The sequence below is a fragment of the Myotis nattereri genome, assembly GCF_964212035.1.
Source record: "Myotis nattereri genome assembly, chromosome: 6".
Classification (NCBI taxonomy): Eukaryota; Metazoa; Chordata; class Mammalia; order Chiroptera; family Vespertilionidae; genus Myotis; species Myotis nattereri.
Window position 1 is genome coordinate 81,874,391 of NC_138081.1, and position 24,079 is coordinate 81,898,469.

A 24,079-nucleotide genomic window follows, 5' to 3' on the forward strand; every position below is an offset into this window, starting at 1 on the left:
AAAATCAATATTAAGAAGTTAGGTCAGCAGAAAAACCTGGTTCGGGGACAGTATTTTGCTAATACAAAGCTATTTTTAAATGTACATTTATTATATTTTAAAGGTCATAAAGCTTATTTAATATAATCTTGATCCACCACATTCATTACTTTTTCTCTTTTCCATTTTGAGAGTTATATTTTAAAGGGGTATCTTATGTGCAAAAAAAAGAATTAGCTGAAACAGCTCTCAAGTACATCACAAAGGGGACTAAAGTCAGCATTCTCTCTCCATTAGAAGTCGTTGATGTGGGAATGTGAAATGACACTCACTGCAATGTGAAGACTGCCACGATGATGGTCTTAGTGACTTTATGATGCATTTATACAAATTATGAGGACATAGAGATGTATGCGTATGGAAAGACATTGTTTTCCTTCAGTTGTAGAAAGTTATTGAATATAATTGTTCCTGTACCCTGTTGCCCCTTCTGTTTATGTATGTGGTTTGTAGTTCACCTAAGCACAATTCTTTCTTTTGTCCCCTGTACGTGCCCTGCTGCGAGATCAGAGTGGGCACTCTCTTAGCCATAAACTTTCCACAGGCTTTTCCCCCTTACAAATATGACCTTATGTACTTGAACTAAATCCAATTGACAGCGTATAACATGTGTACGAAGAACAGAGAATCGCAGGCATTCTAATTCCAGGGAGACTATCCTCTAATTCTATCCCCTCTCAATGCAGAGTTGTGCACATTGAAAACTGTCCCTATTTGTGAACAATTTTAAATACATGCACGCCGTTTTACACTATTTATGGGCCAAATTGTGTTTGGTTAACACAGATACTAATTATATACCTACCATCATATAAAAATTTACTCATTAATGGAGTTTTGTCTCCTCCTTCCCCAACAACCACCTTCTATATATGAGGTATGGAAAGGTGAAGATATACTTTTTTCTTAATTACAATTGTAACTGTATCATTTGATAGAATGAAAACAACAGGTAGTCTCCTGGGAAAACAAACTAATGCCCATGGCAGCCTCATAGACTACACGAATTGCAAATAGGGGCCTTGAACAGTTACATAGTCTGTGCCAATACTGTGGACTGGGTTGGGGGGAGGGGAGAGACAGTGGGATGCCTTTGGTTAACTTCCCTCTGAGCCCTCAGCTAACAGATACATGGACAGATCATCTGAAGTTTAGTGGTGGCATCTTTTTTGTTTACTGTGGGTTTCTTTCTTTAAGAATTTGTTATTAATGTGCCCAATTATGTTAGCTGTCCCAGAGGTCACAACATCATTCATCATCTCCTTGTAGATTGGAATAAATCTTACTCTTTTGACATTATCATTCCAAATTTCTTGATGCTTCTAGCCACCATGTAATGCATTTCCTTTGATCCAGTGATTTTTAATTTATATCAAATCCCCACAAAATTGCTTTATACTCTGAAACTGCATTTCTACATAATGTCATGTGTGAAATTCACTGAAATGACATATTAAGGAAAAATATTAATAAAAAACCAAACTTGCCCAATATTAGGTCAATATTTTCAAATAAAAACACATTTTAAGCAAAATAGGATGGAGAGGATATAGTTTTAAACCTTAGCAGAACAAGAAACTGAATATGTGAATTTAAATAAAATATATAGAAAACTATGTACAATAACAAAAGTATCTTGTGTCTTATATTTTGTTAGTAGAAGCTGACACATCATTCCTTGCTGCCATTGGGTATTGTTAGTTATATGACATTTAAAAATAGGACTGGAATGAGGGTTCCTCAAATCTTGACATACCGGGGAACACTTCAAAACTAGTTATGTGGATTGTTGAATTCTAAACTAGTATGATGTTTTCAAACAGTTTGAATTTTAGCTTTAAGATAGTGAATTTCATTTAAAAGTCTGAAATAATGATCTTTGAACCTGTTCATCTTAGCAGTTTTAAAAATATATAATCAATGTGTCTTTTTTAAATTATATAAATTTAATAAGTATAGCTATAAAAGTCAGATTGACTATTGATGGGTTTTTCTTTTTTTAAAAGTAGAACATTTATTATCTTATATAATCCCTAAATAGGGTAGGCTTTAGAGTTGAGCGACTCAGTGGCTCAGAAATATCAAAGAAGCCAGGTAGTCTCCATAGCTGTGGTAGGCAATCCATACCTTGTTTCAGCTTTGGACTAGTTCTTCTGGTCACAAGATAGCTGCCAATAGAAATTGTGGAAAGCAGTGTCCTTAATTTCATGCATTAGGAGAAAGGGAGAGAGAGAAGAAGATAGAGATATGGGTGGGGAGAAGGGAGAAATGTCTTCCTTAGGGAAAGATGTCTTCCTTAAATATGAAATATAAATGCTTTCGTTTATTCTGGTTGAGCTAGGTTAGATTATATGCACACTTTATGATCATTTAGAGTCACCAGGAAAATGCTATCCATTGATTTGCTTTGACTAATCAGAATCTATGCTCCGAGTTAGAAATGGGTAAGCTTCCTGAATCACATGGGTTATATGAGAGATCAATGGATAGTTGAGCAGAATTGGGATTCTCTTCTGAATGAGGAAGAAGGAGTGATAAGTAAACTGACAGGGTCCCCTACACAACCCCACTTTATGCCATTTCTCTTTCCCTGTCATCTCCTCGGTAGATCAGCAACTTTGGTAACAGCCTTACAATTTGGCAGCATAAAGAGTGCAGAGTCCTATGGACCTGAGTTTTAGCCATGGGTTTCCTGTCTTCTAGTTACCTGATTTCAGATACATGAGGCCACTTTCTTGAGCTTCTGTTTATCTGTTAAGTAGCTTAATGTTGCTGACTGTGGAGCATTTCAATTCGTTACTATATAATTTCACTCTCTAGTCTAAAGAGTGTTAATTATTATGTTTCATTATTGCATGAACTTTGTTTGTAGAGACTCTTTTGGGTCTTATAACCTTCAAAATACCTTTCTGGAAAACACAGCTCTGTTCATGAAACAAATCACTAATGAGATTTTCAAGTTATGAAAGGCCTATTAATGGAGTAAACTAGATAATTTATTCAGCTCTCTAGGTGATAGAATATACTTTTGAATAAAAATAATTTTGCATTTGTATATTATCTGTATTAGAAGCTTAAAACTGCTCATATAAGCTTATTTTCTTTTTAAAGACATATTTATTTTCAACTTGGTTGCTAGCTTCTGTAATGTACTTTTTTCTGTTTTTTGATGTAAGAATTCTTATAACTAAATATATGTATTTGTAGTGCCTGGTCCTGTACCGGTCAATTCTCTTCAAGGAACATCCTTCGAAAATAAGATTTTCTTGAACTGGAAAGAGCCTCTGGATCCAAATGGAGTCATCACCCAATATGAGGTATTGGGAGGACAAGGAAGTTAATTGAAATGTGGATTAAAGGGAAAGTAAAAGAAAAAGGGAGAGGAAAAGGAAAAGGGAAATAGGGAAAAATGAGTGAAGATTAAGAGATTAAAATAATTACTATTTCACCTCTCTTTTAATTAGATATTCCTTGATCCCAAAATTTAGTATCAAAATAAATATTGTATGGCACCTAGAATTTTCAAATTCTTAAAGTAAATATATGTGTATTTTTGCAGTTGTTTTAGAAAAGCAGGATTGGCCCTTTCAAGCAGACTTAATGATGATTGTAAAGAATGAATTTTTATAAAATTGAGACATTCATTTCATACTGTGATTTAGGAAAGGCCATTGAATGTCAGTTGTTTCATAGAAGGGGATTAATACTAAATATATATACATATATATGTATATATAAAATATATAATATTATAATATATATTATAAATCTGACTATATTTAAACTTTAAATATAAATTATCATCTTATTTTTAAATATAATATTTTTAAAGAAGAAAAGAATGGATTTTTTTTTAATTGTATAAGTGTGTATTTCTGTACCTGCATAGTCAGTGTTGATTAAAGCATAAAGTGCTTAAATTTCTAATGGCTACAGAGTGCATCATGGCGATGGGAATCACAAGTGCAGTCTTATAATTTGTGACTATATTATCATACTTAAATACTATTTAAATAAAATTTATGTAAATTGGACAAAGTATAGATTAAGTTAATTAAAACAAATATTTGTTGAACCTATTCTGTATTTCATATGCATTAAAATATAAGATTATATACATAAGATTATATATTTATACTTAAGTACACTTTTTTAAATAAAAGAAAATAAATCTATATTGGTCCAATCATGGAGATAATAAATACAGGATGTAACCATATTAAATGAGAAGAAAAGAACTGAAATTAAAATATGACTCACTCCACAAATGCCCTTTAATGCTATCTTATTTAAAAGGATTTATGTAAAATTTATTATGACAAATTGGACATGTAATAGGAAATGTATTTCTTAAAACAGGTTAGCTACAGCAGCATAAGATCTTTTGATCCCGCAGTTCCAGTGGCTGGACCTCCACAGACTGTATCGAATTTATGGAACAGTACACACCATGTCTTTATGCATCTCCATCCTGGAACTACGTACCAATTTTTCATAAAAGCCAGCACCGTCAAAGGCTTTGGGCCAGCCACAGCCATCAATGTGACAACCAATATCTCAGGTATATAAATGACTAAAGAATCGGTTTGTAATTGTGTGTCACAGAGTATCACATATACACTGAGTTTAGTTTTTCTCACGTATTGAATCCTTAATATTATTCATGATTGAAGGCACTTTAAATAATTATTTCAATACAGATTATTCTTGGTTATATGTCCAAATCCAAATGCATCTGAAATAGTCAATTTTAATCAACAATGGTCTTTAAAAATATATATATATATTTACTAGAAAGCTTTCAAAGTTCACTATATATATAATAGGCCTATAATAATTTTGAGGAGTTGTTAATCTGGTATCAGATCTTTACTGAAAAGGGATTTTATTAAAGATGATCCTTGCTCTACTATCTTAGTAACATATACCTTTGTCTCTCTGCTCCATTTTTACTGAGATTCTGATCATTTTAAACAAATAAGAACTTTTCTTTCTCTTAGAATCTCACATAAATTTATCTAGATTTTACAATGGCAGTGTGTTAGGTTGATAAACAAATACAATTAAATTTTCATTATGTTATGCTCATAGTTTAATAGTTTACTTTTGACTAGATTGTTTACAGATGTGACTTCTTCAGTCAAGTCATCAATTAAACCTTATTAATTTTTTTGCCAGAAATTACCATTGTAAAATACCCCAAATCCAGCTTATGTAATTCTGCATATAATTTGTTTATGATTAGTAAAATAAGTATATATTATATATGTAATGAGTTAACACTGAAAATATTAACCCCTTAACATATTAAAATGCTAATTTTGCATTTCTAAGTTATTCTTTTAATGTTTATTTTTATTATAAGTCTAGTTGCATATAAAAGTGGAATAATACATTATTAAAAAAATTTTATCATTGCTCTCAATTGGTAACATTTGTATCAGAAGAAAAGTACATAATTTTTAAGTCCAAAATGTTATTTGGAAATGTTTTGAAAAAATACAAAACATTAAAAATATATCATGAAAAATTAGCTATTCCAGTATGCACTATAATCCCTTTAAAATATTTGTTGTTACTTTACTAGAAAATATGACTTTTTGATATCATGATATAGTGAGACATGTTGCCTACATTCTAGAATTAGCAGTAGTATTATAAATGACTAATATCTTTCAACAGAGATATCTATAGAATTTTCATAAATTTGTAAAACTGATAGCACTGAACAACTGGACCCTAATTAAAGACTGAATGCCCATTTAGCATTTTTAAAAATTATTTCATTGCACTTTCAATTGAAGCAACCTGTGTACATGGGTACTCAATTGGAACTTTAAAAACTTGGTGCGACCACTATATCTTAGGAACACATAATACTCACGCTCAGGCTGACAAAATTTATGATTGTGGTTCTAAGCATCACTTGAACGGATAAGAACTTACTGTAATTTATTCAATGAGTCCAGTGGTTCTATTCCTTGATATTTTAAAAGTAGTTTAAATAAACATGAAATAAAATTTCATAGAGAAATGACGCTTGGAGACATAATTTATATAGTTGTGTGTGTATATAATGTCTATTGATTCTACTGCCTAAATAACTCTCAGATTATGTTCCTCTTTGCAATGTCACTTTTCCTTTCTTTCTAATTAGAAAATATTTTAAACAGATCATTGAAATATCTCTGTAAGCAGTATCCTTGCCTTTATACAACATATATTTCTTTTTTAAGTCCCTCCGCCCCCATCTATATATATATAAAAGCCTAAGTGACCAGCCGACCAGCTGACCATTCGACCGGTAGCTGTGATGCGCACTGACCATCAGGGGATAGACACTCAACGCAGGAGCTGCCGAGCTGTGGTGACTTGGCAGCTGCGGTTCTTGGGTGACGCACCTGAACCTGACTTCTAGCCCATTGGCTCTCCACTTTGGGTCTGGCTCCCTACCAGGTCTCTAGCCCATTGCAGAGGTCATGAGTCTGGCCCTTACAGAAACTTTTTGACTCAGTTACCTAAATGATGAGACATGCAGGACACTGCAGCCCCAATGTCTGGTGCCCACTCTGGCCCAACCGCTTAATATTGATTTCCAGTAGAGGCAGCGAATTTTCCCCCTACCACTCTTGGCTGGGAAACTGGCTGCAGCATCCCTCCTTCCAGGTGGACAGTAGCGCCAGCAGGCAACCTCCTTGGAGGGAAGGAGGCGAAGGAGCAGCTCAGGTGGGAAGAACGAGGTTCCCACCATAACAGGGCCAGGGCAGGAGCCTGACATTGAGCAGGGACTAGGCAGATTCCAGGCTAAGTAAATCCTGTTTGCTAAATAATTGCATTTTGCAGCTAAATGCCCATAAGTTATCAGTTACCGCCAAATTTAGGGTAAAGTGAGATGAAAAAAGCGAGACAGATACAGAGAAAAAGTGTTATTGGAAGAGAGGAGGGAGCCCAATTCCAGAGTGCATCACCCGAGAACCACCCTCTTGCAATCAGGACCCGTTGGGGGATGTTGAAGAGCTGGTTTGGACCTGATCCCCGCAGGCCAACCGAGGGACCCCACCAGTGCACGAATCCGTGCACCGGGCCTCTAGTCTAATGTATTTAGTGGGATAAAATCCAATCATCCATGCATGGTTAGCATCTGTGGCTCATCCTTGTATAGTTCCTTCCATTCTCCACTCCTACCTATGAACACAAAGTTCAGGTATATTAAACTGCTTACAGTTATTAGAACACATCTTTTCATTTCATGTTAGGTGTCTTCAACCATACTGTTTTCTCTCTCTGGACTTTTATTATATGAGCTCTCTTTCTGGTGAGTTTTTACTCTTTTAACATTCAGCTTAAGCATCACCCAAACCCTGAAGCCTCCCCTGCTTCATCTTCCCTTTTCCCATCACTAATTTAGGGTAGTGCTCTCCAGGTGTGGTCCCCAGACCAACCCCAACAATGTCATGTGGAAAATCTCTAGAAAGGCACATTATCAGGCCCCTCCCCAGGCCTACTGCATCAGAAACTCTGAAGGAATGTGTTGGCAATTTGTGTTTTAAGAAGCCATCTAGGTGGCTTGGAGACCACTCTTTTAGCAAATTAACTGTCTTCCTCTTTGGGTCACCTAATATTTTGCTATAAATTTTTATGACTCTCATTTCTGATGAACTGTGATGCCCTCCTTTTAATTCTATTAATGTAAGAGACTACACTTCACTTTCCTTTATATTTAGAGCTCACTGTATGTATTCAGTAAACGTTCAATGAATGAATGAAATACTTTAAAAATTGATTAGATGCCACTTGTTCTGTTATTCTCTAATAATGCACACATTTCACAGATTATAGACTCCCTCAAACATCCTTCCAAATGGGAATATTTAAAAGCCAATTGAGGCTACTTTTTCAACCAGTTGGAGAAGGAAGTTCCCCTCTCCCCCAACATTATCAAACATTTTGAAAATATATTTTCTTTTCAGATGTCCAGCAACTAATGTATTAGTTTGTGGTAAATAAAAACGAATGTTCCCATTCCCATTCATCACATGTCCTTGATATGTTTCTGTTGTAACCACAGTGGTGAAAATGGCCCAGATACTAATATGGGATCATGCTACAACCATTAGCTCATGAAGGGCACCTCCTCTCCAGGCATCCTTTACAGCACTCCCGCCATTCCTATCTCCACATCTCCATGTGCAGCTCCATTACCAGGGCTCCCCATGGTCTCCACTGTTACCACCTTCATCCCATCCCATCATTGCTGAATTCAAGGACTCTGGGAAACGAAAACCTAAAACAGCTTCACGAAGTGTTTGGGGTGTGTCACAAATTGCCAAATTATTATTTAAATTTCAATAATTCTTGGCTCTGTATCTTCTGCTGTCCTCGATGCCCAGGGTTAACATTCAGGCATATGTTATTCTACAAAATAAGGATCATTTCAGACAATTAAGTATTAAATTGATGTTTTTCCTTGGTCAGGATCATTTATTCAACCTGAACTATGATATATTACTGTTAATTGATTGAAACCTTTTTTTTTTTTTTTTGGTCATTAATTACGCATCAGCTCCAACACTGCCTGACTATGAAGGAGTTGATGCCTCTCTCAATGAAACTGCCACCACAATAACTGTATTGTTGAGACCAGCACAGGCCAAAGGTGCCCCTATCAGGTAAGAGGAGAAAAACAATAGTTAAAGGAAAAAACAGCCAAAGTGAGGGATCTTTTCTCATAGTTACTTAGCAGCTAATATACTAGTGGTGAGTGGATCATTTCTGAGACAGTCATTTGCCAATTACTATCAGGAGTTTTATTTCTCTTTTGTTTTGTTTTTTTCATTTGGAAAAAGCCTGAAGATAGACTTGTAGTTAAGAGAAGAATGCTAAGGGGATATTTATGAATTCAATCATTCACCTCTCTGTGCTGTTTGATTTAAGAGCATTGCTCTTTTATTTTTTTCCAGTCCCATTTCATTTCACTTCCTCTGTTGATATCTATGGTATATGAGTTTTGAAGGTATTTGAAATAGAATGCGAAAATACCTCCTATCCAATGCATCAAATCCTTTATGCATAATTTCACATGAATGATTGAAAAATAGGAAGCTTTGAGAAAATAAAAATAGAATGAATGTAGCCTATGTGACCTTTTAATTCCTAAGTTGTGGCTTATCAGGAATTCCATAGGAAATATTAAAATTCAATTTGTATTTCCTTTATCTTTCCAATATTAAAATCCCCCATCTTACCCTCATCTTCCATATAATTATGAGCTATGTTTTCAGGGATTGAGTCAAATTATTCTAACCATTTTAGATAAATATTTAAAACTGATGCAAGATTCTGTTAAAAATTTGCAGATTTTTGTGGATACTTTTGTTTTCATATTTCTATTGATAAATAAATCAAGGCACAAAAAATAGTTTAGCTATTTCATATTTGAGTGATCTCAAGTTGTTTACATCTTTATTAAAAAGTAAAACTAATCTTTATGTGTAAAATGAATGCATTTGGCCTTATAAGCATATACTAACCATTCAGATTATCCTATGTCGCTAGAAAGAAAGAAGTATTTGTAATTAAAAAATATATATATTGATAAAACAGCCTTAGTTCATTAAGAAAACTCTCCGGAGTCTGTCTGGCTAAAATGCCTAGGCATACCACAGCAGAGGAAAAGACATCTGACTGGATACAAAGTAAGGATGCAGTGCTATTCATGAATTGATGAACTGTGAGTGAGTCTGATGGCTGATCCAAAGGAGAAGGAGAAAATGCTTTCATTCAATATCTTTTTCTATTGACAAGTAGTCAGGATCATTCACACGTGCTACCTGTGATAAAATTTACTTTGTAGGTGTTCAGTTCTGCTACTGTTTTTTAGATGAGCTGCCAGGTATTTGCATTTATCTTTATAAGAGTTAGATATTTGAGTGAATTCAGCTTTATTTAATGTAAGTTGGAAACACAGTGTATTATTTATCTATATAACATAACATGCTCTAACTCTTTAATCATTTAATCAATTTATTGCACAAATATTGACTGACCAGGTATTACGTGTCAGGCACGGTGCTAGGCATCATAAATCAATGATTAAAATGATCACAACGAAACACAGAGCCTGTCTCCCTATGTGTCATGGACAATGAGAACTGCCTGCAGCCTTGTAAATCCTTTGCTCATAGCTGGTGTTCAGACAATTTGTTGAATTAAATCAAATGTCTTTCTTCTGCTTTTTTATTTAACACAAAAATATTAATTACCAAAAATCCACACAGTCTGAATTCATGATTATGCAAAAATAATTCTTGATAATCATATATTCTCTTTTTCTGACACAGACATGCACCTCTTTGTACTTATTGGAAAGACATTTGTCCTTTTCTGAAATTGAGCCCAATGTCTGAGAAATACCAGTTTTACACTTTGAAGATAAGTGCTCAAATAAATTTAATACTACGAGAAGAAATAAATGATAATAAATTTTAAAAAAGTATTTTAAACTAACATTACTACCAGGAAAAAAAACAATCTGTTTTCCAACTGATAATCTAATCTTATCATTTCCATTTTTAGGTGTGTTGTTTTAAGGCATATATTTTTTAATTTCAGAGAGGAAGGGAGATGGAGATAGAGATAGAAATATCAGTGATGAGAAGGAATCATTGATCAGCTGCCTCCTGCACACTCCACACTGGGGATCGATCCTGCAACCCGGCATGTGCCCTAACCAGGAGTCAAACCATGACCTCCTGGTTCATAGGTCAATGCTCAACAACTGAGCCACACTGGCCAAGCTCCTTTAAAAAAAAAAAATGATCTGTTCATGTATTTGGTATCACCCATAGGTGGGGGCCTGGTGGTAGAATCAGACTGGTCTAGTCAGGCATTTTGGCCTCAAATGAATCCAGCCTCCTTTGCTTTTTAAGTCCTCTAGTCATATCGCCCTGTCTTCTTTCCTTTGACCATGTTCCCATCTTCGGCATTGCCACTAGTAACTGGAGCCTTCTCTTGGCACTTAACTTGTCCAGGACTCCAATTTCTTTGAAAATGAGGGCCCAAACTTGATGTAATAAAAAATTCCAAAGCACTGTATATATGGTCTGGTACTTCAAGTCTTTTATTGGATCCTTATTACTACCTTCAGGTCCTTAAAACTCCTTTACTTTCCACCCAGTTTCTTTTTGTCAGTCTATCAGAATCTCTTCTTTGTAAATGCTTGTTGTCATTGCCAGTCTGTGGCTCAACTCCTCCCCTCCCAATAAAAGCCATATCTATTTAGCACCTAGCTCAACCTCCTGAGAACATCCATCAGTTATCTTTGTTTGCTATCATAAGCTCTAAATACTAGGATCTATCTTTCCTTACTTTACAGAATGACTAGCCTCTGCCAGACTGCATTTCACCATCCATTTGTCCCAACTCCAGTGAAATATCTAATTATTTCTTCTCTGGCCTTGCTAATGTCAAACAAACTCCATTTCCAAGAGCCTCTGTCATGGCACCTGTTGGGTAGAGTTTGTTCCTCAATGTTTCTATAAATTCATTCACTCAATAGCATTCAGTATGTGCTAGGTGCAGAGCTGGATACTTGGAATGGAAACCCACATAAGGTAATTTAGTGTGTGCCCCCAGGTGGTATATTACAAGGGAGGTAAAACAGGTCAAAAATAGGCCTTGTTAAAGTTAATGCCACGATTTTGAGCTTTGTTACTCAGAGGTGAAGAGCAGGAAATATGATGGCAACCAAAATGAAATTTAAACCTTTACTCTAGATCATCAAAATGTTGGCAGTGGTGGCTCTGATCCACCACTGCCAAGTAAGACATTGGAACTGGAGAAAATCTCCTGAAGCTGTAAAGAGACATTTTAAATTTTTTAAAAAAGAGGGAATATGAATTGTACAAAATTTGTTATTTGGTATCACTGAGAAGGTGTGAAACTAGTCAGATTCATAGATAGTTTAGTTATTAGTAGTTGAAAAATCCATGGCAGGCTGTCATTGATAATTTTGGACTCATCTCCAGCATTTTTAAGCATTTCATCAAGGAAACTATCTACCGGATGTAGCATATACTCACTTTTTGAGCTAATGTCAAAATCCCTTTGTATATTCTTTTACAGTCTTATAAACTGAAGAGAAATTGTATGATGAAATGTCCTCATTTGGCCTCCCGCAAAATTAAAAATGATTACATTCCAGTGTTTAATCACAATGGATTATTGTATAGTGAAATCATTTTTAGTTTTTTAATATAAGGAAATCATATTTTGACTTTTGAGTGAAGATTCATAATGCCAGTAAATTGATTTTAACTTAATTGTAGAAATATTTTTTAAATGTAATTAAAAGGAATGGGGAATATATGAAATATGGGTAGAGTGAATAAGCTCTTCAAGTGACTTTGGAATATTTTAAATTGCCAGAGTACTAAGCTCAAATAATATTTAAATCTAGCTAGAATTAAGTACCATTAGGTAATTAGACAACCACGAGGATGAGAAAGCACAGGCCCATTTCATGCAATCAGTCAAATCACTTTTAATTTGATTTCTCATTCCTTGTTTTCGGTACTTTAATTAATTCGTATTGATAAATAAGAGAGTAGAAGGGGAAAACGAACTGTCCAAACTAAGTAAAATAATATGGTTGGAGAACAGCTTGCACAGACAAATTGAACAATGAAAGGAAAATATATTATTTTTAAAATGAGTTTAATCACTTTTAGTTTAGGTCCATCTTAAGTTCAATGAGGTCCCCCCAAAGAACAGATTGTACTTTTTCTTCCTTCACCTCTCCTCCAAGAGCAGCTGTTTGCTTTGTTCCTTATAGATCTGGAGAGATGAGCTGTTTTGAATTAAATTTCTTATTTTTGTAATGTACTACCTGTGTCAATTTAATAGAATTAGTTAAGACTGAATGTGTGCTTGTGTGGGTTTAATCTACATATATGTATGTATCCACCAAATATGCAAATGTATATTATAAAATATGGATTCTAAATTAAAAATGCACAGGAAAAGAATACTAGGTGTGCTTAATATGGCATATGCCAGCCATGATCTTTTTTTCTCTCTATGCTTCGTATTTCTTGTATTTTAAAATTAACAAGAGTCTCCTCCATGGACCCCTCAGAGAGCATGTATGTTGTAAAGAGTATTTCTAGGAGCTTGCAGACCCAACCTGGCAGAGATATAGAAAATGATGCAGGTCATGTAATTTCAAATAACGTAGAGTTTTGCCTTAGTTACTTGCCCAAATCTTAATTTCTGGCATTAATAAAAGGTTCATACTATTTCTAAGGGAAAGAAGGTAGATACCAACCTACCAATTTCTTGGGACTATTTGAATGGGAAATTGGAACTTGAATAATTAAGGGGGGAAATGAATTTATAAAGCTCTTTGTTAAATATATGAAGGTCTTCTGTTTGTAGGTATAACACAGTTTATATTAAACTAGAATTTCATAGCCTATTCTAAACTGGTATAAAATTTGTTTTAATGGTCATAGAGGCAGATTCAATCCCTCCCCCTGTCCCCTGCCGTGTGTGTGTGTGTGTGTGTGTGTGTGTGTGTGTGTGTGTGTGTGTGTGAGAGAGAGAGAGAGAGAGTGTGTGTGAGTGTGTGTGTGAGTGTGTGTGTGTGTGTGTGTGTGTTTCTATCTCCTTACATTCTTCATTTTCCTTTTTATGGAAGTTCATTAAAGAAAATGGTCTATTTCCTCTGGAAATCCATTTAACCGCACCTATTTTCCCCGTATTGATTGACATATTTTCCTGGAGACTCAGAGTCAAGCATGCCGCTCTACACACAGCTTGTTCACATTCATTTTCTGTATGGGGCCACAAGTCACTTTCCAATAACTTTCTAGAATTCTGAAACATAATTCTTTTACATTCTTTAATGATATATAAATATATTAATAACTTTCTTGGGGATGCATTTCCTAAAAATGTTTGCCTAAAGAATGGCCTATGGAGAAAAGATATTAGTAATATAGCAGTTTGAGAAATTTATAAAAAATAATATAAGTGGTCAGGCAGATCTTGATTTTAAAATTGCATTTTTTTTTCCTTTGCTCTGTAAGATAACAGCTATTACAGAAAAGTTTAAGACATTTAAGGAAGACATTGAAAGGTTTAGGTTTGAGATTTAATAGGCCAAATGCCATCTGCTTCTGCAGTTTGTAACATTTTATTATTAACAACTGTAGACGGAAGAGGCAGTCTATTTCGGTGGCGAGGACAGATTTCTGTCCATCTGTGCCCGTGATGCAGCACGTCACTGGTGCTTTGGATCCTCATGGCTCTGAGCCACAGCGAGGTGGAGTCAAGGTCACGCGTGGGAGGACCTCCGCACGTTCTGTCTCCTGACTCGCAGACGGGTGCCATGGGCTCTGCCCCGGGCCGGCCATTCTGCTCCTGGGTCTTGGAGCTGGGCCTTCCATGCCTTCATTTCAAAGGAAAATGTTAACTTTGAACATTTCACAATATCAGACAAATAATTTATTTTGTGTCTCTGGTTAATGTCAGGTTCCCTCTTAGGGTGACTCACTTCTTAACAGTGAAAAGTGTGTAGAGGTCTATGCTGATTTTTTAAAACTTTTTTCACTCCCTTAAGAATCACGGTGGGGTTAGCATCCATGGGCAATTCTGTCTTACGGCAAAATAGCTGAAAGCAAGAAAGCAGGGTGTTCAGACTGACTTAAAAGGCTTGTGAAGTGTTGCCGGTCATTATCCAATACTTCATTCTTCTTTTGAGAACACTTAGTATGTAGCATCTCTAAATGTGTGCTTTATCTTCTCTTTCCCAAAAAGTGCTTATCAGATTGTGGTGGAGGAGTTGCACCCACACCGAACGAAGCGAGAAGCGGGAGCCATGGAATGCTACCAGGTTCCCGTCACCTACCAAAACGCCATGAGCGGGGGTGCGCCCTACTACTTTGCGGCTGAGCTGCCCCCCGGGAATCTTCCTGAACCTGCCCCCTTCACAGTGGGGGACAACAGGACCTATCAGGGCTTTTGGAACCCCCCTCTGGCACCACGCAAAGGATACAACATCTATTTCCAGGCAATGAGCAGTGTAGAGAAGGTAAGCCTCCTCCAAGTTCTGCTTGTTCACTGCCCGGAGGCAAAGCCGCAGTCAAATTTTATAAATACTCAGTCGCATCTGTCAGTTTAAAAAACGGGAGGGGGGGGGCGGGATCATTGATATGCAGGGGGCTGCTGCTTCTGTTCCCACTGTGTGCAGGGTTTTGAGCTGGGGGCCCCACGTGTTACCTTGCTCAGGATTCCTGTTTCCTAGTAACAGCTTCTACGAACCCACTTCAGGCAAGCCCACAAGAGCATCTGTGAGCAAAACACTTCGGAAAGGTGGGTGTGTGGCCTTGCTGCTGGGGCTGGAGCCCTGGTGAATATCAGCCATTGTTCTGTCCTCCTTGCTCAGGAGTGGCTGCACTTCAGAAGATTAAATCGACTGCAGGATCAACAGAATGCGTGTTCCACAGCAGGCTAATAAACCCTTATAAACTTTTCAGGGGGTACAAGCCGAGTTGTAAATAACAAGTAACAATCCTCCGATTACAAATAGGACGCCTGCGGTCCGTCTGACAGAACCTAAACAGAAGGCTGCCGGGAGAGGGCTGGATGCTGGGCCCGTGGAGGAGCCTTGTTTTCCATCTCCCTGGTGGCCCCTCCTTTTCCCATTTTGGACACAGTTGTTTTTGAGCACTGCCGCTGATCCCAAATGAATATTGAAAAGGAAAACACAACAGGAAGTTAGAAACTACCAGTGGCTCCATACGTGGGGAAATAACCTGCCTCATGCTGGTCTCTGTGAAAGATTTTCTTTCCTAAACCTTATTTAATTTATTTCTTTCCAGAGGGAGATAGAAAAAAATACATTAAGAATAGAAAATGCCCACAATTTGGAATCCACTAGCACAATGACATTTTTGTTGACTTGTAGCTTTATAGGAAATGGCTGGGTTTGGGTAATTGAGTCCCCGAGGTGGGTACGTGAGAGGTGCTGTGAAATATGTGCTATCTAGTTGCAGCAGTTATATTTTGGAATAGTTTAACTGGAAGACATAGCAATCCATTTATATTTCTGCAGGGACCATGAGAACTTAGGGTATTGACTGGTTGCTTTTGAATGAAAACTTTATCGTTCTGGTCACCGTATGTGGCTGGTTTGCAGAATATGGCAGAGAAAAATGCCCCACGGCATTTTCTAAAATGCACCCCAAAGCCAGGGGCTGCTCCTGGGTGACAATGCTCTTCTCGTCTTCTAGTGTATTTCTTCATGAGAGGGAATCTTTCCAGGCAAGTCAGCTGCCCGCTTCCCTCCTACACATCATTCCCTCCCATTGGTAACACTGGGCTGTTCAAAAGACAGATGACTATAAAAGTTAATATTCCATTCTGGATGTAGAGAAACATAGGGGTAGAAAGCATACTTCTGTGTTTGGGTATTCATCTTTAGAGAGTTGATAGAGTACAAGTTGACTTTTGTTATCTGGTGTGTGGTATGAGAGGCGTATTAATGAATGCATGTTATTTATAAAGGATTTTATGTGGCACTCTTTAAAAGCTTTCTTGCCCTAGCTGGTGTGGCTCAGTGGATAGAGCATCAGCCTGCAGACTGAAGGATCTCAGGTTCGATTCCAGTCACAGGCACATGCCCAGCTTGTGGGCTCAATCCCCAGTAGGGGATTGGCATGAGGCAGGCAATCAATGATTTTCTCTCATCATTGATATTTCCATATGTCTTTCCCTCTCCCTTCCTCTCTGAAATCAATAAAAATATTTTAATAAATAAATAAATAAAAGCAAGCTTTCTTATGAACAGTCTCTTCTAAATGTTACTTTATCTACACGTGTTAAAGTACAGAGTAACAACAATATATTTCAGTTCCCCTGGCAAAGAGTTTTTAAAGTGACATGGCTCCTACCAGCGATGGTTGGTAATCCTGATAGAGTTAACAATTGCTTTTAGGAGATCAAAATTCCATCTGGCCTCTACAGGAAAGTGAACTAATCGCTTGCCATTCACTGTGAAGGCCTTAGGTCACAGTTAAGGACCTAACTGTGCATACTTTCGTTTTTAATTACTGATTCCCCTTCAATACTTTATTTTACTTAATTTAAAAATAATAAATGCTTAAGAGAGAATTATAATCTTTTGGTTTATCAAGATATAGAACTACTCAAGATGCATTTATAACTGCATCTAAAAACAAATAGCCTCTGTCTTGTTTACTGGCTTTAACATCTTTTCCAGCCTCTTGTACATTCAAAGATGTGAGCTGAATAAACTAAGTCTGGGAATTGTAGGCCTAAGTACGTTCCAACTCCCAGTGCCACCCCACAGCATTAAAAAAAAAAAAAAAAAAAAAAAAAGGAAAAGAAAAGATAATTTGTGTTCTTTCCTATGTCTACTATTTCCTCAACCCTATCTGTCTAGCAAGAGGAGGAAAATAATCACACCAAGTAAGATTTATTCCCTAACAACTAAATTAAAAAGAAAAAAGAACGGATAAATTATGTTCAGATAAATTATGTTCCAACTGTGATGTAATTTTTTTCTCTCCTCACCCAAGGATATGTGTGTGTGTGTGTTTTTCTAATTGATTTTTAGACAGGGAGAAGAGAGAGAGAGAGAGAGAGAGAGAGATTAGTTGCCTCCCATACTCACCCTAACCAGGATTGAACCTATAACTAAATATGTGCCCCGATTGGATATTGAACCCACAACCTTTTGGTGTATGGGATGATGCTTCAACCAACTGAGTCACCCTGCCAGGGTATGAAGTATTTTTTTTATGATTTTCTAACTATTATTCGGCTCTTTAGTCATGGAAGGCTCCAAGTGACAGTATATAATGCCCAGCTTTGGTCTGAGTGTGCAGTTATGAGGTGAAAATGAAGTTTATATTTGGATCTGATTTGTATTAGCTTTGCAAATATGTTTTCTTTCTAATTGTTCAAAAAGTACAAAATGCAAATGGAATGCCATTATACTTGTCCCAGACAAGACAGCCTGTTTCATTACAAGGTAAAAACAGACACCTAAATCTTTAGAAAAATATTGAAAAAAAATTTAAGTTCTTATTTGTTGTTGTGGTTGTTGCTGTTAATCCTCCCTGGAGGATACACTTTTCCATTGCTTTTAAGAGAGAGTGGGAGGGATGGAGGTTGGGGTCGGGGAGAGAGAGAGATAAAGAGAAACATTGATGTGCGAGAGACATTGGTTGGTTGCCTCCCGCACACACCCCAACTGGGGCCAGGATCAAATCAGCAACAGAGGCATGTGCCCTTGACTGGGAATTGAAATTGTGACCCTTCTGTGCACTGGCCAACTCTCTAACCATTGAACACACTGCTCAGGGCTTAAGTCTTTATTTTAGATTTAAAAAATTATCTAAGAATACATATAAAAACATGTTTCTTTAGCTCTGCAATTGTATTCTTTATAAACCTATTTATAGCTCCAGATTGATCTTCATAATAATTATAGTTTATGAAACAGGAAGCCTATGTATACACTGACTATTTTCTTTCATTTTCACTCCATCAGGAAACTAAAACCCAGTGTGTACGAATTGCTACAAAAGGTAAGAGGTTTGCTTTTTTTTTCTTTTTCAAATTCCATTATCCTGCTTTCTAAATGAAAGAGCTTCATTCCCTGCTTCGGGGCTAATTACATGTAGCACTTCTACAATTTTGTAGTAGGACCCAGTTAAACTGCCAGCCAAGTCCTGGGACTCACTTGGGTGTCTTTAACATGTAATGGGTGCTACTTTTCATCCTCTAGGAATTGACTGGAGGAATCTTGTTATGAGAATAGGAGGGATTCAGAAACCCTTAACAATGGTTCTCAACCTTGCTAATACCGCGACCCTTTAATACAGTTCCTCATGTTGTGGTGACCCCCAACCATAAAATTATTTTCGTTGCTACTTCATAACTGTAATTTTGCTACTGTTATGAATCGTCATATAAATATCTGATATGCAGGATGTATTTTCAGTGTTACAGATTGAACATAATTAAAGCATAGTGATTAATCACAAAACAATATGTAATTATATATGTGTTTTCCGATGGTCTTAGGCAACCCCTGTGAAAGGGTTGTTCGACCCCCAAAGGGGTCGCGACCCATAGGTTGAGAACTGCTGCCTTAGAAGGCCTTTTTCCTGCCATTTAGTATCTGAAAGGTCTTGTGCAGCTGATCAACCAATGTATTGGAAAAACTCGGCAATATCAGTTCAAAATCACAAGGTGCTTGTTTAAAAACCATTGTTACTTTCTCTGGTAGACGATCAAAGGTAAAAAGAAGCAGGCTAGTCCATGCATGTGGAAGAGCATAGGTGTGAAGACTGGTCTATAACTTCATCAGTACTGCAAGTTCATTGGAGATGCTTTACTTTTTTTTTTCTTTTCTTTTTTTTAATCCAACCGAAGCCAATAAATTAAATCCGTGGTGGCTAATGGCTAGGGCAATTCCTGCTGACATTTCATAGTTTAGCTGTGTTGCCTAGTTTTTTAGGAGAAAACATTTTCATCTTCAAATGAGTATTTAGATTTCAGAGTGGGAGAAAATCTTCAGCAGTCACTATGTTTATAATCCTTCATTTAAGACTTATGCGATTGTGCCAACAAAGGAGAGAGAGAGAGGTTGGTGTATTTTAACAAGAGGAACAAGAAAAAAGCTGTCTGCATGCAGACATGGGGCTCTGTGGAGAGTTGGCGCTCTGGGTTGTTTGCCGCTGGAATTAGTATTAGACCCACGTTCATGACCAGTAGTTTATTCATTTGGATAAAAATGAATGGCTATATTCTGTTTGTGCTGGCATCATTCCTTTCATCATTTTTTCTCATCTAATCATCAGTCTGCTCAATTAAGCATTTGTGTTATACTCTTGTTTGTAAAAGCAAAAGAGACGTTTTTCTTGACTCATGAGAAGTAATAAAAAAAGGTTCACAGAAGAGAAAATAAATACACTTTTTAATTCAAATACTACGATTCCTCATGATATTTAAAAAAGCAATCCTTAGTGAAAGGAAAGAAAAAAATATATACAGATGCACATAATGTACAAGCATTTATTTTATTTTAAAAACAGCTCATGGATCAAGAAGTAGAGTTGAAAATTTTAAAGATAGTGGCAGAGGGCATTTAGGTATATATCAACTATGTTTTTTCCAAACTTAAAATAAAGCCAAAAATGTAAAGTAGTCTTGCATCAGCTTCCAAAAAGATTTTTAGATATTTTTTATAACTGAGAAAAGATAGGTATAAATGATTTAAAATTTTCCTTATTTGGTTATTTAAATATTTGCACTTATACAAGTGTTTGCCATTTTGTCCCTCTCTCAATACAAATAAAATTATAATGAAAAAATATCATATGAGATTTAAATTGCAGGAGATGTAAGATTATAGAAGTCAAACGTACAAGGTGGCACAGAATATTGTCCTGAAACTCAGAGGTAGTAAGAAAAAGTCCATTTGTGGTCGTTTCTTCTTTGTTTAATAATTTATCCTGCTGTACTCTGGATCTCCAGTTTGGCAATGTGGTTTAATGAGTAAGGGAAGAGGACCCTGGCCCTGGACTATCGGGGTTCATATTCCCCTGACTGTACCCTTTACTATTCGTTAACATTTGCAAATTATTTAGCCCCTCACTCCCAAAAGATGCATAATAGTGTATTCACTCCTCTCTATTATTGTGAGGATTAAAATAGGTTATATATGTATGAAAAGTTGAAGGCAGAGGGAACACATGCAAAGACCTTGAGGGGAATGCGTGTTTGGCTGCTAAGGAAAGTGGGCTCAGACCCTGAGGATGAAACAGACTGGTCTTCATTAGTGATTTCAGACTTCAGCTTGAGTCAGAATCCTGTGGAGGCCTTGTGAAAACCGGTTGTTGGGCCTCAATGGCAGTTTCCAAACCAATAGGCCTAGGGAAGGGCCCAAGAATGTGCATTTCTAGCAGGTTTACTGCTGCTGCCACTGTGGTGACCACGCTTCGTGAGCACCAGTGATCTGAACAATTAGCACGCACCGATGCCCTGTCAACCAAAGCACTGTGATTACTAGCAAACCACCGTAGTACTCATTTCTCTAAAGTAATTAAAGACCAATCCTGAGATATTTTTTGATAGCTAGCGTAGACTGAGAGCATCAAACTGAGGATGCCAGTTGTTTACCAGAGATAATTTTATAATTTAGAGTTTCATTCGAATACTGTCAACAGCAGTCTAAATCATTGCTTTATTTCTAGAAATACTGCCTTAGGAGACTAATGAGAATGAAGCAACTCCTCTGCTCATATAACATTTCATAGACACTAATGAGCAAGGGTCAGAAATAACATTACCTTGCAGAGCAAAGATGGCCGAACTCTTGGTGATAAGGTTATCTCTCTTCTAAACCACTTTTTTAAAAACTGTCCATCAACACTGAGCCTAATTACATTTCTAGGGAATCATATTATATTAAATAGATAATGGTAGCCTTAATAATGCTCCCCTCCCCCAGCCTCCACCAAAATGTCCATGTTCTAATCTTCAAAATACTTGCAGATATTCTAAGGACCTTGTGATAGGGTACTGATCCTGGGTGATACAGGTGGACCCAGTAAGAGTTTATATAAGTGGCAGGTGGGAGGCTCAGAGTCCAAGAACCGACGTGAAGACAGAAGCAAGAGCTGGAGTGATGATGGATGTGCTTTGCAGAAAGACAAAGGGGCCATGAGCCAAGGAACGCATGGGTTTCTGGAAACTAGATAAGACAAATGATTTTTTTTCCCCCTTGTGCCTACAGAAGGAACATAAACCAGTGACCTTCTTAATTTTAGTCCCATAGATTCATTTAGGACTTCCGGCCTCTAGAACTGTCAGATAATAAATGTGTGTGGTTTTAACCCATTAATGTTTCGTAGTTTGTTACAGCATAAAAGGTAACCAATATGAGTTTTGGTGTCTGGAAGCTGGGTCCTACTGTAACAAATACCTGAAAATATGAAAGTGACTTTGGAATTGGGCAGTGGGTAGAGGCTTCAGAGAATCCTTAGAGCATGATACAAAAAGCATAACTTGCCTTTAACAGACTGTTAGCAGAAATATGAATGTTAAAGCGACTGCTAACAAGGGCTCAGAAGAGGGGGGGAACATGTTTCCAGCAACTGGAGGACAGGGAATTTTTGCTCTGTGGCAGAAATTTAGTTGAGTTATGCCCTGCAGTTAGGTGGGAAACAAAATTTATAAATAATGAACTTGGATATGTAGGTGAAGAGGTTTCCAAGTAGTGTTAAAGGTGCAGTCTTTTTAAAAACACACACACTCCGAAATACATACTTATATACACATTCACGTACACATTTGTTATTTGTTGATATCATTATCTTTATATACTGGGAACATAGATTCCCTATTTTAATCCTTTGATTTTGAAAAAGGTAAATACTAAATTTTGAAAGCAAACAACTTAAAGAACTTGTGTTCCTAGCAATTAAAAACAGGTCTTCGGAGTGAATCCGCATATCGAAGATTACATTAGTTTTATTGCAAATGAGTGCTGCCTCTCTTTTTTCTATATTTATCCTGTTGTGGGGATTAAAGATCAAAATCCAGTTTGGTCTCATTGAAACACATTTGCAGAGTGTTATAGAGCATCGGTTTATGATTATGGCTCCATAATAGACAAAATATTCTTTATCGCCTATTTGTGTGGTGTCTGATATTATGCATTCTATTCAGTTTTTTAATGAAATGTGGATTACTTTAAAGATTATCTCTCTGATTGAATAAATGGCATTAGAGTAGAAAGTTAATTGAATCTATCTTGAATGATCACTATTGATAGAAGGAAAGATAGAAAATGACATGCTTTTGAACTTGTTTTGTGTTTAAAACTTTTAGATTAGTCAAGTATTTTTTTGTGATCAGTTTTCTACTATTCCCTAATTACACTTATAAAAAAAATCTTGGAAAAATTCTAATTTATTTTTCAAAATTTCTCAGATTTTGTGAAAATGAGATACAAAAAAAAGTCACATACTTGAGCATATGGTTTAGTGTGCTTTTAAAGACAAACAATAAATGTTCTTACCCAAACATCCCAATAGTTCTGGATTTTTCATGTCCTGTTTTTGATACAGATGACAACCTAGCTTCAAAATTTGGAATCTTGTTCCCTTCTTACATTTGTTTTACTCTTTTAAGAGCTCCTGCTGATTATACAGGTAAAGAAATTCCTACTTCTGCTTCATTGTTTAAGGAAATGCAGAAATTAATGTTTGTAAATAGTGGAGGTGATAAAGGGATGCTGGCCACCCTTTATATATCCTGGTAAGGGCAGAAAGTTCACAGTTTGAGTATCAGTGACCCTTAAGTAAATATACAAATTGCCCTTTTAAATCATTGTTATTCTTCCTGAGCACTGTTTGTGTGTGCAGGTGTGTCTCCCATCTTGTAAATTCAGAAAGCGATGTTTTAATTGCTGGCTGCTTCTGTTACTTACAAGTAACACCTGGCTTTGCATCTGTTCCTCTTAAAATGCCACTCTGCCTACAAGGAAACCAATTCTTGGTCCATTTGCTGCTGTTATTTCCCAGATGATCATCCGACTGGTCTGTGCTTTTGAGATAGGATTTCACTGTGTTAGTAAGACTTTCCTCTGCTTACCCTGATAACCATCATCTCAGGTTTGACCCCTTTATAAAAAGCTGCTTTGTATTTGCCAGTTATGATTTTTCTGACAAGTTCGGCTACTAGGGGAGATAGTGGAAGGAAACGTGGTTGACTGTTGGTGGTCTAACAGCATACTAAAGACTACAGCAACTATGAAAATTTTTGTAGAGAGACGAGGAAGAAAGAAAATTAAGGGTCTCATAAGAGTATGGAGCTAAGACATCAGCTCATGTAATTTTGGGGCTTTTCTCAAGGCTTCCTATCACATCACTTCTCAGAAGTGATGATGGTAACAACTACATTGTTGGTATCTGATTGTTTATGATAGAAATTTTACATCATC

The 24,079-nt window shown here is 36.5% G+C and overlaps 1 protein-coding gene across 7 annotated transcripts in view; it reads left to right on the forward strand.

Annotated features, from left to right (window-relative positions):
* The window catches only part of PTPRK (protein tyrosine phosphatase receptor type K), a 484,221-nt gene that overhangs the window by 384,403 nt on the left and 75,739 nt on the right, over positions 1–24,079 (forward strand). For all 7 annotated transcript variants that reach the window (XM_081094205.1, XM_081094206.1, XM_081094207.1 and 4 more), the window contains exons 9-13: positions 3,247–3,356; positions 4,399–4,600; positions 8,603–8,708; positions 14,857–15,130; positions 18,617–18,653. In XM_081094205.1, the coding sequence (XP_080950331.1) occupies positions 3,247–3,356; positions 4,399–4,600; positions 8,603–8,708; positions 14,857–15,130; positions 18,617–18,653 (729 nt within the window). The remainder of the gene's footprint in view (positions 1–3,246; positions 3,357–4,398; positions 4,601–8,602; positions 8,709–14,856; positions 15,131–18,616; positions 18,654–24,079) is intronic.